Here is a 15,758-nt window from a genome sequence, read left to right on the forward strand (position 1 = left end):
CAACGAATAAATAATATCACCAAACTGATCAATGTGGGGTGCATTTATTTAAATAAGAAAAAGAGTTCAGTTGCAGATTTCTGTATTATATTTAAATTTGATTCAAGACATACAATTTTAAAGGCCAGGGCATACAGGTAAAGCTACTCTTTTATTACTGGTAACCATAATTATTTAGAAAAATTCTCTGTACTGACTACTGAAGTAAAAAATTTTCAAGTTCTCACCTTGTAATATCATACACTAGTAAAGCTCCTGCTGCACCTCTGTAATATGACCTTGTGATAGAACGAAAGGACTCTTGCCCTGCCTGTGAAGAAAGAAAAGGTTGAGAGTCTCCTTTAATATAATGTCCCCTACATTTTTATATTATTCTTTATAGAATGTGGGCAGGTATGAAAGGAGTGCATAAAAGGAGAGAGAAAACTTAACTTACCAGTCTTAGGAAACTATTGCTCAAGTCAACCAGACACACATGTAGCGACTCCTGCACCAACCCTTGCACCCCCACTACCACCAGACTTCTAAACCCTTTTTGGCAATCCCTGACAACCCAATTTACTGAATGGCTTCACAATACATGAGTCATTATTAGAGGACAGAATGGACTCCTAGCAACTAAGCTCTGAAGACAAATTTGAAAGGAAGCAAATAACCCAGAGCCTCACATTTGAATTCAATAACCCACTCCCTGGGGCAGCTGTTGACACTAGAATAAATAAAGCCCATTGTAAATAAATGATGAATGACATCTTTACGCCCACCATCTGCTGGTGTAAAGGTTGTTGGAAGGCCAAGGATGCAGATTTTATCAGTTGTATCATAAACTGCAATGCGCTTTCAACAGTCATCAGATGAAATTCTTTGAGCAATCATTTTATTATGAAAAACAGAAAATGGTTCTGAATTTAATTTATATAATTTTTTTTCTCCACACTTAATCAATTTTCTCTGTATTTGATATATAATGCTTGTCAAAAGGCAACAGGATGTAAAAGTCATCTTTATATCCACTGTGAAACAGACATATGAGATTATGCAAAACTATGTAATTTTTCTCTTTTACTCATGGTACTAACATTCTATTTTTAAAAGAATGGCTGGTAAGGAATATGACTATTGACTCTGCATTTTGAAAATTGAGACAGTTCTTACCAAAAGTTCTTTTTCACTTTTAATCATTTCTTTTCTACTTTGAGAAAACATTTTAATTAAGTAAACATAAAGCCAGTTTTAACAATTTTTATATCGAAAATCTCCTAACTTGAAAAATATTCAGTTTGCCATGTTGAGTTCTCATCTTCCAATGTAAATATTTGCCTTCCTACCTTCAGAATGCACACAGGCAGCTCATGTTCTACCCTGTTCTAACACTTAAACAGTCTATAATACTTTATTCTTGTAGGCCTTTCCTCTATATTCCCACCCTCCCATTCCCAGTGCCTAGAGCTGGGTCTGGAACATAGCAGGCATCAGAGAAAGCCTGTTGAGTGAAAGAATACATTAATGTCTTAGACATGCATAAAATGGTCAGTACTCCATCCCAACTAAATGAGTTAGAGAGCTGTAAATCCCAACATACTAAGATTCAATGAAAATAACTTCTATGTGGAAACTAACAATTTGACCCTCTCTTGGTAACCAATTTTGGCACAGAATAAAGTCTTATGCTAAATTAGAGATTGAGAAAAGGATCATAAAAAAAGGCTATAAAAATAGCTATATCATTTTATATAGTTTGAGATTAAAAAACTAGATGATACTAGCTTAAAGCATGAAATTGTTATAATGTACCTTTCACAAATAGTCCTTTCAAATCCAAGTCAAAAAAATAAGAGTTTTGGAAGTATCTTTTTAAATTGCTTAGCATGGAAAAAATTGATTTCATTGGAAATCATATGTACCAAGAAAGGATTCTGTGGTAAATACATCAGTTGCCCCTTATTTGTGGTTTTGCATTATGCAGTTTCAGTTACCTGTGGCCAACCAGTCTGCAAATGTTAAATGGAAAGTTCTAAAAAAAAATTTCATAAGTTTTAAACTGCAGGACTTTCTTAGTAGCATGATGAAATACTGTGTGCCCTACTGGGGCATGAATCATCCCTCTGTCCAGTATATATGCTTTATATGCTATGCTACCTGCCCGGTTAATCACTTAGTACCAGTTGAGTATCCCTTGCCCCAAATGCTTGAGACCAGAAGTATTTCAGATTCTTTTGGATTTTGGAATACTTGCATTACACTTACTGGTTGAGCACCCCTAATCTGAAATTCAGAAATCCAAAATGCATCTATGAGCATTTCCTTTGAACGGCATGTTAGAGCTCAAAAAGTTTTGGATTTTCACATTAGGAATGTTCAAATGGTAGCCATCTTAGTTATCAAACAGAAAAAACATAGTACATATACAGTTTGGTACTATCTGCAAATTCAGGCATCCACTGGGGGGTACTGGAATGCATCCCCTACAGATAAGGAAGGATGATTATAATACAAAAAAGATAAATATTTTATTAGTTCACAAGAAAAATCAAGTTTAGAGCTCTTATGTTTCCCATGACTAACCACTGAACAAAGGTAAAGTTTTTTTTTTTGTTTTTTTTTGAGACAGAGTCTTACTCTGTCACCGTGGATAGAGTGCAGTGGCGTTGTCATAGCTCACTGCAACCTCAAACTCCTGGGCTCAAGCAATCTTTTTGCCTCAGCCTCCTAAGTAACTGGGACTACAGGTGCGCACCACCACACCTGGCTAACTTCTCTATTTTTCAGTAGAGATGGCGTCTTCCTCTTGCTCAGGCTGGTCTCAAACTCCTGAGCTCAAGCAATCCTGCCTTGGACTCCCAGAGTGCTAGAATAGTAAAGTTTTTAAAAACAATCTCACTGGGACATTCTATAGGATAAATTAAAATGAACACATTGCTGGAAAAGTACATGTGAGACCTAAAACTTCCATGTTTACAGCCCAAATAAGATATAGTAAAAGGGAAAATAAATTTAGGAAAAGAGAAAAGCAAATTTCTAGAACCATTCCCATTCTTCTCAAATTGTTTTGCAAAGAACAAAAAACATACTTCCAACATGGAAATAACTTACACAATGCATCACCTCATACTGAATCTACTGAATCTGGATTTTTGCCATTTTGATATGAAATAAAAACTCAAGCAAATAAAAAAATCACACATTTCAAACGAAGACTATGAATATAGCTATATGCATCTTAAAATCTATGATTAGTTTATAATAAAGATCAGTATTCAGAATAGTTTCTAAATTCTTGAGAACCTGTTTATATGAAAACCATCACAAACTCCACCTAGTCTCTGTGGTTGTGGTATTGGTAGCCTTAAACTAAGTCTTGCCCAATGAAGTGTTTTATTATGGCTTCTCTAACCATACGTAACTGTTACAGAACAACTAACTGCAAAAAAGTTAGCCCAAATGGTCAATTATCTTGATATCAAAGCAAAGTAATCTGGTTTTTAAAAAGTACTTTAATATATACCTGTCCAAACTCTGATTGACTTATATTGTTTTTTTTTTTCTTTTTGAGACAGAGTCTCACTGTGTTGCCCGGGCTAGAGTGATATGGTGTCAGCCTAGCTCACAGCAACCTCAAACTCCTGGGCTTAAGCAATCCTTCTGTCTCAGCCTCCCTAATAGCTGGACTATAGGCATGTGTCATCATGCCCAGCTAATTTTTTCTGTCTCTATTTTTTTAGTTGGCCAATTAATTTCTCTCTATTTTTAGTAGAAACGGGGTCTCCCTCTTACTTAGGCTGATTTCGAACTCCTGACCTTGAGTGATCTGTCCGCATCACTTGGCCTTCCAGAGTGCTAGGATTATAGGTATGAGCCACCATGCCCAGCCTACCTATATTTTTTTAAGTGAAAAAGAATGTTAACTTAAGAATTACAGATGTTGTATTTGATCTTCTTCACTATAAAGTGTTGGTTAAAAAGGATTCTGAAAGCTTGAAAACAAACGGGATACAGAATTCTCTGTAGTAAGGGATTCCTAATAGTAGTTCCAGGTGTAAAGAAAGATGCATTTAGTGAAACAGGAATAATTGGCTAAGTGAATAGCACCAGAAAACAAACTCGATTGTTGGGGGGGCTACAGTGGATGATGAGCTTCCGTCAGCTCACAATGTAACTGTTTATTTCATTAAAAACAAACAAACAAAAAAACCTGACAAGATATCCCGACATGCAAAAAAGTAGAGCAGAGCACGTTTGCCCCAAGAGATAATGCACATGTTCACTTTTATTGTATTAAAAGCAGAGTTATGGAACATTTGTATGAAAGAAGTCATTTTCCATGTGAGGATTGCCAAATCAAATAAACTCGATCCTTTGTGCCATAACTTTAAAACTTACTTCCAATTGCTGGATAAAGATTCCCTCAAATTGGCTTTCTTTTGTGTCTGAGTCTTTCTGTTGATACCAATTTTTTGTAGTAACAATTGTGGCTAGCAATTGGTGGTAATCTTAATTCCTCTTCCTCCCCTATTACTTCCATAAAATACAACTTTACACATGTTACACTATAGCTCAAAAATCTCTAAATACTTTGACTTAAAGTCCTATGCTCTTGGGAATTAGATATCTACTTCTCTCTTGAAATTTTTTTCTTATTCAGTAAGTGCCTTGTTCATCAGTCAATTTTTTTTCCTACTGATATCTTGCCTGTAGTCTGACTATTCCTGCTCTTGTGCCTCTGCTTAATACCTTGCCTGAGAAACTATTTTTTCCTCCCTCCAACTATCCAATTTCCATTTCCTTTGAGGACCAGTTCAAGCCTCTAATTCTTTCACAAAGCTAGGAAGCTTGTCTACCACAGCCCACAGTTATCCTTTTCTCCCCACAAATCCAAAAGCACTTTGATGTGGTCATTTGGTTCTAATAGTATTGATTAGATAAAATGAACATACTGCTCAAATGATTATCTTTTTTCCTCCTTAATTCACCTTGAGAGATAGCTTAACTCAGAGTACTAAAATATATTTATAGTAGGCACTCAAATATGTTACCCTGATTGATCCCAGAGAGCCAATAAAGTTAGGAAATTAAGATTTGTGATAATCAATATTACAGTAATATTTCCCTTACTTTCATTGCCAGTCATCAATCTAACAACAGCAACTATGTAGAACATGGATAAAAACCAAAAAGAAGGAAAAAGGATTTCTAAATAGCCAAATAAATTGTTCATTGCCCAAGCATTAAATCTCAGGTACTGTTAAACAGATTTAACTGAAAAATCTAGACCTGTCATTAAGGAACTGCTATGACTGAGGAAAAAGATTTTGAAATCTACATGCATGAACAAAACTTCTGTATTAGATGACAGTAAGATTAGTAAGAATCAAAGTGATTTTTAGGCTACCTCAGTGTCCATAAGCAGGGATGGTGAAAAAGCCAACCTGCACTATTTAATTCTGGGCCTTTTAAGGTAGTCTCCTAAAGAAACTTAAGTAGAACCCAAGAAGGGAAACAATGGTTGGAAATATTTAAATTAAGTATGAAATGTCCAGTTTCCTTAAGTACTAACTTTGACAGTTAATATCTCTGACATTTCACTTTGATACTTCTTTCTTCTTCTTTTCTTTTCTTCTTTGAGATGGAGTCTCACTCTGTTGCCAGGGCAAGTGCTGTCAGCCTAGCTCACAGCAATCTCAAACTCCTGGGCTCAAGGGATCCTCCTGAGTAGCTGGGACTATAGGTGCTTACTACCATGCCCAGCTAATTTTTTCTATTTTTAGTAGAGACGGGGTCTTGCTCTTGCTCAGACTGGTCTCAAACTCCTGACCTCAAGTGATTCTCCTGCCTCGGCCTCCCAGAGTGCTAGGATTACAGGCATGTTGGACCACTTCTTGCAAGGAAAAATAGTCAATTTTCAACAAGCTGTGGAAAACTCCTTTTGAGATTTCATGGCCATTTACTCTCCAAGCTTCTTCGCTGCTGGCATAAAGAAGCTACTGTTAACATGATAAAATTGTGTCCATCCATAGTTTAGGTACATAGTTTGATTACTTGTACTGCTTCTTGTTTCAGATATAATAAACTACACTTGATTCAAAATTGGACATTGCATATTTAATGACCTAGTCTAGAAAGAAAAGTAGATGCTGAATGCCTTTAAAAATTTTGAGGATTTAAAAAGACTTAAAGAGGATACAATTTACCAACTTCAGATTCTTTTAATGCTGCCATGTAAAAGAAAGTGGAAGCCACAGGTAAGACGTAATCATTAGAGTACAATGAGATGTGTAAGACTATCTCCTGTCCCTGTGGTTGTTCAAGGAGGAAAAACAGCTGGACCTCTAAGCCTGCACTGCAGTCCCCAACTCCTGGGCTATGGACCAGTACTGGTCTGTGGCCTGTTAGGGAGGAGGCTGCGGGCTGCCATGCGGCATTTGAGTGAGCAGGGCTTCATCTGTATTTACAGCTGCTCTCCCCTGTCAGTCACATCACCACTTGAGCTCTGTACCCCCACCTCCCTCTGCCCCCAGTTTGTGGAAAAACTGTCTTCCATGACACTAGTCCAGTGCCAAAAATGTTGGGGACTGGTGCTCTAAGCCTTTCAAGGATGGACTTCTGTGGGGTAGGGTGGTAGTGGAGAGTTTGTTGATGGGAACAGAGAAGAAAGGCAAAATTGTTTCTAGCACTTGGATACAGGTTCCAGGCCCTAGGCCCCTTCCCTGCTCCCAATGCATCTGGTTGACCATCCTTACTGATGTATTGAAACAAAATAAAATATTATTTTGATAAGTTTTTTGATAAGAAGTCAAGAATATAAACTAACATGTTTTTCAAAGGACAAAAAAAAAAAAGCCTGTGATTTATTGAGAAGAAACTTTTAGCATGTTAAGATTCCACATAACTTAGTCAAATAGTTTCACTAATTCTTACCTGATGGAAAAATATTTGTAAATTTAAAATAGAAATATTTCTAGGGAAGTTGAACAGATACATAGACTTAAGTAAAATATTCATATTATAAATTTTACAGGTGGGGTGAAGAGTCAAATGTATTAGAATATGCTGGGAAGGCAACTGAAAGAATGACAAAATGCAAAAGATGAGTAAGAGTAGAGACAGGGTCTAACAGTGAGAATACACTTCTGCCCTTTTTCTGCTAGTCAATGAACAGGAACTAGGTGCAACTTACATTTCTTCTTTGACTTACCCTGGCAGACACCGAGAATATTCACACCTTTGGCCTTGGCTTTTAATAAAAGAAAAAAAAGTCACCCATCACAGGGCCAAGGGAAAGTATTTTAAAGTAGGCCCTGATAGATGCTTATCACTGCTTCCAGCTGTGAAACTGACTGATGGCCTTAAGGCCTCCAAGTAGTATCTTTTGGCAGCTATATTTACTATTTGCAAAAGAAAGCAAAAGTGTGGATGTGAAAATTTTGCAAGGAAAACTCCTAACTTTAAATTTTTAGGGGAGTGAAAATGAATATACAATGGATGACAAATATCCTAAGATACTGAGACTTGGCCATTGAAGGAAAATTTTTATTTCTTTTTTTCCAACTCCTGACTTTGAGCGATCCTCCCGCCTCGGCCTCCCAGAGTGCTAGGATTATAGAAATTTTTTATTTCTTTAAGGCTGACGAAACAAATCCTGACATTTGGCTAATTTCCACTGGGAGGATTCTAGGATGGTTTTGTAATTGTTCTGGGTCAGTAATAGATATAACCCTTCCTACTAAAAACATAACTAGCTATCCAAATGTACAGACACACTATAAAACATTAACAGTATGGAAAATCTTCTTTCATTCAGATATAAACTAAACATGAGACCAACCTTAATGTATATTAGATTACATTTACTAAAAAGTTTTGGAAGGTAGGTACAAAACAAGAAAACCAATGAAAATAAGAGGATAACCTATAAGACAAAGACTGAAGAAATAACTTTCAAAAAAAAATAAGTTAAACTTTTTTGTATAGTCTTTAAAATCTGGAACAGATCATTGGTTCCTAGAGTCCTCCACATGGAAGCCCTAGAGTTCTTTCATGAGGATTAGGATGTCTTTAAAGGTGCTACAGTTTCTCCTTTTCAGATACAGAGAAGAGAAAATGAGCCCTCTACCCTCTCAGGGAATGAAAATAAGGATGTTTCTTCTATTTCCCTCGCATACCATCCAGCATAAGAAATTATTTTAGATTTCTTTTGATAGATCACTGCCATGTAAAACTGAAAAAAAGCCTCCTAGCAAAAGAATGTATGACTAGTTAACCCACAAAAGAGACAACTGGAGAATGTACGGCTTATTCAAATTAAAAAAAAAAAGATTATTTAAGGAAACACTTTAAGGACAGAAGGATAATTGGATAAACTAAAATACAGACAATGAGGTGGTTTATGTCTAAAATATACATAATTATCATTACTATATTAAACTTTCCTCTTTGAAACTGTGCACTTGTCTCCTGAACACATCCAATGATCCCACAAATTGCTTAGAAAGAATGAGATTCTCTACTCATTCACTTAGTAAAGTTTACCAATCACTGTATTTTTTGGTCAATAAGCAAAGAACACAAGACAAAAAATGGAACAAGATACAGTTGGTTCCTTCCCTCATAATGTTAATTCTGAGGAGGGTAGATATGTGAACCACAACCTGTGATGACAATGAGGTCAGAGCTATAACAGAAATATGCATAAAATATTATGGAAAGAATCAGTTATTCCCATGGGCGTCAGAAAGGCTTCACAGAAGAGTTCACACTGTAGCTGGTCTTAAATGGAAAAGGGGAAAAAAGCAATTCAAGTAAAACAAGCATTTATGCAAAGTATGAGGTATGAAAAACATGTTTATTAAAGAACAGTAACTAGCCTGGTTCACACTACACTACACTGAAAGATTTGTGTTACATAGGTTATTAGCTAAAAAAAGCAACTAAGTTCATGTAAATCATTTCTGAAAAAGATGAGAGAAATTCTTAATATAGAAGTAGAAAATTCTTCCTTTTGGTTAGAGATAATTTTAAACCTCTAGGAAAGAAGGGACTTTGCATATTTTATTTTTCTGTTTTTTGTACAGTTTTGAAATCATGTTGCCTGAGACAATATAAATCAAAAAAGTTTTGAGATACTTTAGGCTTAGAGGGGAAATCCCAAGAAACAGTTAAAATATGAATCTTCACTGAAGAGGTGGTAAGAAAAGTTCAAGAACCCAGAGGCCAGTGGATAATTCTAGGACAGGCAAGATAGAGATGTAGGGTTACCATTTAAGGGACAACTGTATGATACACATAAAGTATCAGGAAACGTAGGTCCTGTAACAGCCTTCAGCAACTCACTTGGTCTTGGGAACCCCCAGTCTATGAGACTGGGAGTTCCTGAGACTCTTTTAAGGGTCCATGTGGTCCTCCATTCCCAACTGCCTATTGGTGTGAGGCTGGATTTTCTTCTTATACCTCAACTAAACAACATGTGTAAGACTTAATGCAGAAGCAGATATTAGAATCCAGTATCTTCTATTAAGCAGGCAATAGAGAAATTTCAAAAAATATAACATGATACCACTATTCTCACTAGGTTTTTTTTTTAAAAAAATACAGTTTCTATTAAAATTGCACTGTTCATTCTAACAAGTATTAAGTTTATTATTTTTAAATGAATTAATGATTGAATATTTAATAAGCTTCTCAGTTTTAATTTCTAATATGGTAAATACTGATAGCTTTAAGCCACATAAAGCTCTAAAGCTCTTCGAGGTCTTTATTAATTTTTTTTTTTTTTTTTTGATACAGAGTCTCACTATATTGCCTGGGCTAGGGTGCCGTGGCATTAGCCTAGCTCACAGCAACCTCAAACTCCTGGGCTCAAGCAATCCTCCTACCTCAGCCTTCCGGGCAGCTGGGACTATAGGCACACGCCACCGTGCCTGGCTAATTTTTTTCTATTTTTAGTTATTTGGCTAATTTCTTTCTATTTATAGTAGAGAGGGAGTCTCGCTCTTGCTCAGGCTGGTCTTGAACTCCTGAGCTCAAGCAATCCTCCCGCCCTGGCCTCCCAGAATGCTAGGATTACAGGCGTGAGCCACCGTGCCTGGCCTTTCATTAATTTTTAAAAGTAAAAGGGGGCCCTGAAACCGAAAAGTTTGAAAACTGCTACCTTAGGCATCCATCATATATAATACAGTAACTTCACTTTTACACATCTCAAATGGGAGAATAGAGAAAACAGTCACCAAATCATTTTCTGTATTCTGTGGTTCAGATGAGAAACCACCATTAAAACCTACATAGCATGACATATAATATATACTCAATGAACAAGGGTAAATGACAGAATTAGGATATGGATTAGAAGCAAGGTGGCTTCAAGTGTTTGAAATCTTTAAAATAAATTACTAAGCTGGCAAGATAAATTACTTGATAGTATTGATATTCTTATTTTACTTCATATGTGTATACTTGAGACATGATGATTGTTTTTCTTAAAAATATAGTTTCTAGAATATTTCCATTTAGACCACATAGCCCAATCATTCACACAGATATGCTCACCAACACCTAATACATGGGCACACCTGTTCAAAACACTGGATAAGAAAAACCAATCTGAGCCTGGCACAGTGGTACATGCCTTTAGACCTAGCTACTTAGGAGGCTGAGGCAGGAAGATAGCTTGAGCCCAGGAATTCAGGATTAGCCTGCACAACACAGTGAAATCCCATCTCTTATTTAAAAATAAAAAAACAATTTTAAAAGAAAGAAAAACTAATTTCTAATACCACATTTCACCTCATGGCTGTAGTTTGTTAGTGTCTGACCACAATAGGCATAAAATAACATCAAAACAAACATACAATGTACTCTTATAAAATAACTTTAACTTAGGTCATACAATGTATTTTTGTTATACTTACCGTATCCCATATCTGAAGTTTTATCTGTTTCCCATCAATAGTTATCATTCGAGCACCGAACTCTACACCTGAATAGAGTAGAAAATGATTTGTTATACAAACTAGCTGGTATATATCTCACATTCAAGGATTAAAAAAACAGAATGTCTATTTCTAGTACATGCTATTCTAAGTGATACACAGATAAACTTTAACAAGTACAGCACCTAGTCTTGGAAAATATATAAGCTAAGGCAGAAGTACTAATAAGACATAAGCTAATAACAATTAAAATATTAAGATATTGAAGTCTGAAATAGTCAATATTAAGAAACCAACTGTGGTCTTCATGTTTCACAGGCTCAGTAACATAAAAACAACTAAAGGAAAGATCCTAGAGCCATAATTATTAGTAACAAATATTAAATACTAAAATTTCCTAAAAACTACAATTATATAGTATAGAAATCAATAAAAGGGAGAGATGAATTTCAACATCATAGTCTTGATTCCCAGCATGGATAATCAACTAGGAAAGAAATCTCCTAATCAGCTCACTAAATATAAGTACTGTTTAAACATACTTCCAGACAGTGCTCCATAAATAAAAACACATGCAGAAATAAGCACACAATTTTACATAAATAAGAACATATTAATGCTGCTCTGCAATTTGCTCTTTATTTAATAATATGTCATGGACATTATCCCACATCACAAACATCCTTACAAATCAACAAACATAAAACTACACCGTTATTTTTGATGTCTGCACAACATTCCTTTGTGTATAGATAATTTGCTAAATTGGTATTCTATTTAGGCTTAGGTACAAATTTAGGTTGTTCTCATATTTTCACTAAACAGTGAGTGCTGAAATGCACTTTCTGCAGACATTTTCCAACTTACTATAATTTTAGGCAAATTACAGGAAAGAAGATTGCAGGTCAAAGGAAATATAGATTTTATATTTACAAGTTTACTACTTTGGCTTTTTAACTTGCATTTATCATCTCTTTGGAAAGTATTCATTTAATCATCAAAATAGGAGTGGAAAATAGGGGATAATTTTAGAATAGCAAAGAGCTATAAAGAAACCTCTGAAAGTGGAATTATCACTAATATTATACCAAATCATTACTGTCTAGAGCATGCTCTATCAGTTTTAAGATCAAAGTCAGGATGAAGGGAAGACAGACACTGCCCCCAGAAACTAGATTTCATCCTGACAGATAAACAGCTTCTAGATTCCAAGAAAAGCATACATTTCCCAGTGTCAGAATTCTATTTCAGCACCTTCTATAATTCTTCCAAATGTCATTAGGAGGGTGAAAAAGAAAGGTGATCTGTCCTCCCATGATATAAAACTTGACGGAGTTTTTACTTATTTTAATACTTATTCCATCTTATAGCCATAGTTATTATCAAGAAACTAAGATGATGCTCATGTTTCTCAGGCTCAGAAATATAGTAAAGGCAGAGAAAAAGGGACCCAGAAGTCCATGATGTACTAGAAAATGGATATTTGTAAAACTGTGCCACATAAAACTATTTCAGGTGGTTATATATCTACCTATCTACATATATATAGATAGATAGATAGATTCATTATGTGTGTGTACATATACACACACACCCCATCTGTTCCATGCCATGGAATAGGGACACACACAAAACCATCACCCATTAATGACACGAAAATGAAAGTAGTTGAGGGAAGAAACCAGTTGCTAAGTATGATACAAATGTTCTCTGAAATATCCAGTATTGAAAAGGAATGTGCTAAAGCACTAAATCCTACATGTAAGCAAGACAGCTGACAAAGTGGAAGCCTTTTCATGAATCTATTGTTTCTACCAGATTTGGGGGGGAGAGATAGAGAGGTTCCAATTTTCCTTCCATTGTCATGGATGGATTGGCTTTTAACCACAATTCAAAACCATCTGCATCACTCACTGGGATTCAAAATTTCTTGAATTCAATGCATAATGTCAAATTTAACAAAAAGCAGCTACAAACTAGAAACAGACCCTTGAACACTTCTTATACCAAAGGTAGGCAGACAAGGGCAAGCAGATGCTCCTCTCTAGAACCGACATCTTGAGCAGAGGAATGAAGATACTGAAACTGATAGGTGATCATTCCATCCTAGCAGATGAAAGGCTAACAAGACCACTCCTGCTGCAGGTCTGCTGTTAGAATTGCTGCTTCCTGGCCTCTAAGATGCTTTTTGTTCCTTTCCATTCCCAAGCCCAAATTTCTAATATCCTGTGAGTTCTATATACAACTCCAGATATTCTAGCATAGTCCGTTTTGCTTAACTTAGCCACAACTGGATTTTCTTATGTTTATCTCTTCATTAAAAGTAAGCAGAGAGAAGCTGCTGGAGCTTAAAAGTCTTCAAAGGTTTTGCCTCTTTTAAAAAACATATACAATTTAAAATAAATCTGTTATATGAAAATCAAGAATGTTTCTAAAGCAGGAAATGTCATAATACAATTGATGTTTTAACTTCATTTATCAAGTGGGTCAAGAGAGAGAATAAAAAAAACAAGAGGAAAGTCTTTTTATCAGTAAAAAGACTATTGTATTTTAGGCATGAGATAAATAATGGTGGCAGAAAGAAAAATATACATATATTTCAAAAGGAAAAATTTACAAGTGCTATGGATTACTAAAAAACTATGATTTTTGTTCTCCCATCAAATGAAACAAAAACAGATGGACCTCAACGTCAGCTTCAGAAACACAATTATTTCCCATTTACCATCTCTTAACTGGATACAATGTAGGTTTTTACCTGTGTATTCTATGTGGCAAAAGAAAATACTTAATCCCAAAGTGTCCTAGAAGTCTCAGAAATAAATACAAAAAACATAATCTTGATTTCTTTTCTCAGTTGTTAAAATTTTTAAATCCTTCTCCTTAAGTGTGTATATGCTTCAGAATCCCATTTAGAAAGGTCTCCTTATCTTTTTTTAAATGGAATAAATCACCATTCCCTGTATCCTTGAGACTCTCTCATCCCAAATCCATTTTCAATTAACAGTCAATTTGGCTGCCAGAGAAATTTTCTGTGGAGCCAAAGTCAAGACTTCATTTGCCTGACATTGTCAGGGAGTGATACTTATTTTTTTTAGATATGTTACTCACGTCCAACCTTTCAGAAAAAAATACTCAGATTGTAAGCACACATTTTTCTAATTGTCTCTATATCATTATCATCCTTGCATAGTAATTATAACGTCAAGCACTCATAATCAGTTGTGTAGGTACTAGTTGTGTAGGTACTGGGCAAGTTATTAGGTTATTAAGTATGAAATGTCCAATTTCCTTAAGTACTAAGTTTCAGTTGATATCTATGATAGTTCACTTTGACACTTCTTTTTATACTTTTATTATGAAGGTACATCCTTATTCTTTCAAACACACAGTTCGGTTTGTGATTATGTTTCAAAAAATTTTTAGAGCAATTTTTGTGAAACCATGTATACATCAAAAATTCGTCTTATTTTTGAATATGAGTTTTTCCATGGAACCAATGCAGTGCAGACAGCTTGAAATATCAACGAAGTGTTTGGGAAGAATGTGGCTAATGTACACACAGTACATAGATGGTTTGAGAAATTCTGTTCTGGTGATTTTAATCTTGAAAATGAGCCATGTGGGTGACCTGAGATCAAGGTGGATAATGAGGTGCTAAAAGCTGTAATGGAAGCATATCCATCTCAACCTATGTGTGAATTAGCAGCAAGGTTTGATGTTACTATTCCTTTGGACCATTTGAATCAAATTGGCAAGGTAAAGAAGCTGGGTAGATGGGTATTGCATGAATTAAGTAACTGTCAGAAGAAAAATCGTCTTGAAGCTTGCCTTTCTTTGCTGTCATGACATAAAAGCAAACCATTTCTATAACATTTTTAAGTATGATGAAAAATGGATTCCTTCTGACAATCACAGGCATTTGGCACAATGGCTGGATTAAAGATGAAGTGCTGAAACACAGCCCCAAACTGAATATTTATCCACAAAAGGTATTGGTGTCTTTTTGGTAGTCCAGTGCTGGTGTTATCCACTACCGCTTCATGAAACCTGGCCAGTCAATTACAGAGGATGGTTACTGCAATCAATCTGATGAAATGAGAGGGATGCTTGTGGTTAAGCAGCCGAGACTGGTCAAAAGAGACAGGTCAATCCTTTTGCAAGATGCTTGACCACGGATCTCAGAAACAACACTGCTCAAACTACGGAGGCCGGACTTGGACACTCTCTATCATCTATCGTATTCATCAGACCTTGTAGAAACTGACTACCACTTTTTCCAGGTTTAACAGTCTTTTATACATTTTTAGAAAGGGTGAGGGGCACAGTTATATTATTATTTCTATTCCTCATGGAGACAAGGTCCTAAAGAGGCAGTGGTCAAAAATATACGTCGGTCTTAAATTCTTATCTTTTGAATGTCAGCTTACTCGTTATAAATAAATAAATCACAAAAGTTATAAATAAATTAATAATTTTACAATCTAGATCCATTAACAATTTTTATAACTTTATATATTTTGTCCCTAGTACAAAATTCCCACAACATTTTTTCCCATTTCACAGGGGCTGGGGACCCCTACCACACTTGTGGTTAAGTAGCCGAGACTGGTCAAAACAGACAGGTCAATCCTCTTGCAAGACGCTTGACCACATGTCTCATAAACAATGCTGCTCAAACTATGGAGGCCAGACTTGGAAGCTCTCTGTCATCCATTGTATTCACCAGACCTTGTATCAACTAACTACCACTTTTTCCAGGTTTTGGACCCCTTCTTGCAAGAAAAAATATTCAATTCTCAATGAGCGGTGGAAAATATCTTTTGTGATTTCCTC

The 15,758-nt window shown here is 35.6% G+C and overlaps 1 protein-coding gene across 1 annotated transcript in view; it reads right to left on the reverse strand.

The window, feature by feature from the left end:
* RAB2A (RAB2A, member RAS oncogene family) overlaps positions 1 to 15,758 on the reverse strand; it is a 108,791-nt gene that overhangs the window by 35,857 nt on the left and 57,176 nt on the right. Inside the window, exons 3-4 of the mRNA XM_012738648.3 lie at positions 10,902 to 10,969; positions 228 to 310 (exon numbers count right to left, since the gene is read on the reverse strand). Coding sequence (XP_012594102.1) covers positions 228 to 310; positions 10,902 to 10,969 — 151 coding nt within the window. The remainder of the gene's footprint in view (positions 1 to 227; positions 311 to 10,901; positions 10,970 to 15,758) is intronic.

Source organism: Microcebus murinus, chromosome 7 (assembly GCF_040939455.1).
Source record: "Microcebus murinus isolate Inina chromosome 7, M.murinus_Inina_mat1.0, whole genome shotgun sequence".
In the NCBI taxonomy this organism is placed as follows: Eukaryota; Metazoa; Chordata; class Mammalia; order Primates; family Cheirogaleidae; genus Microcebus; species Microcebus murinus.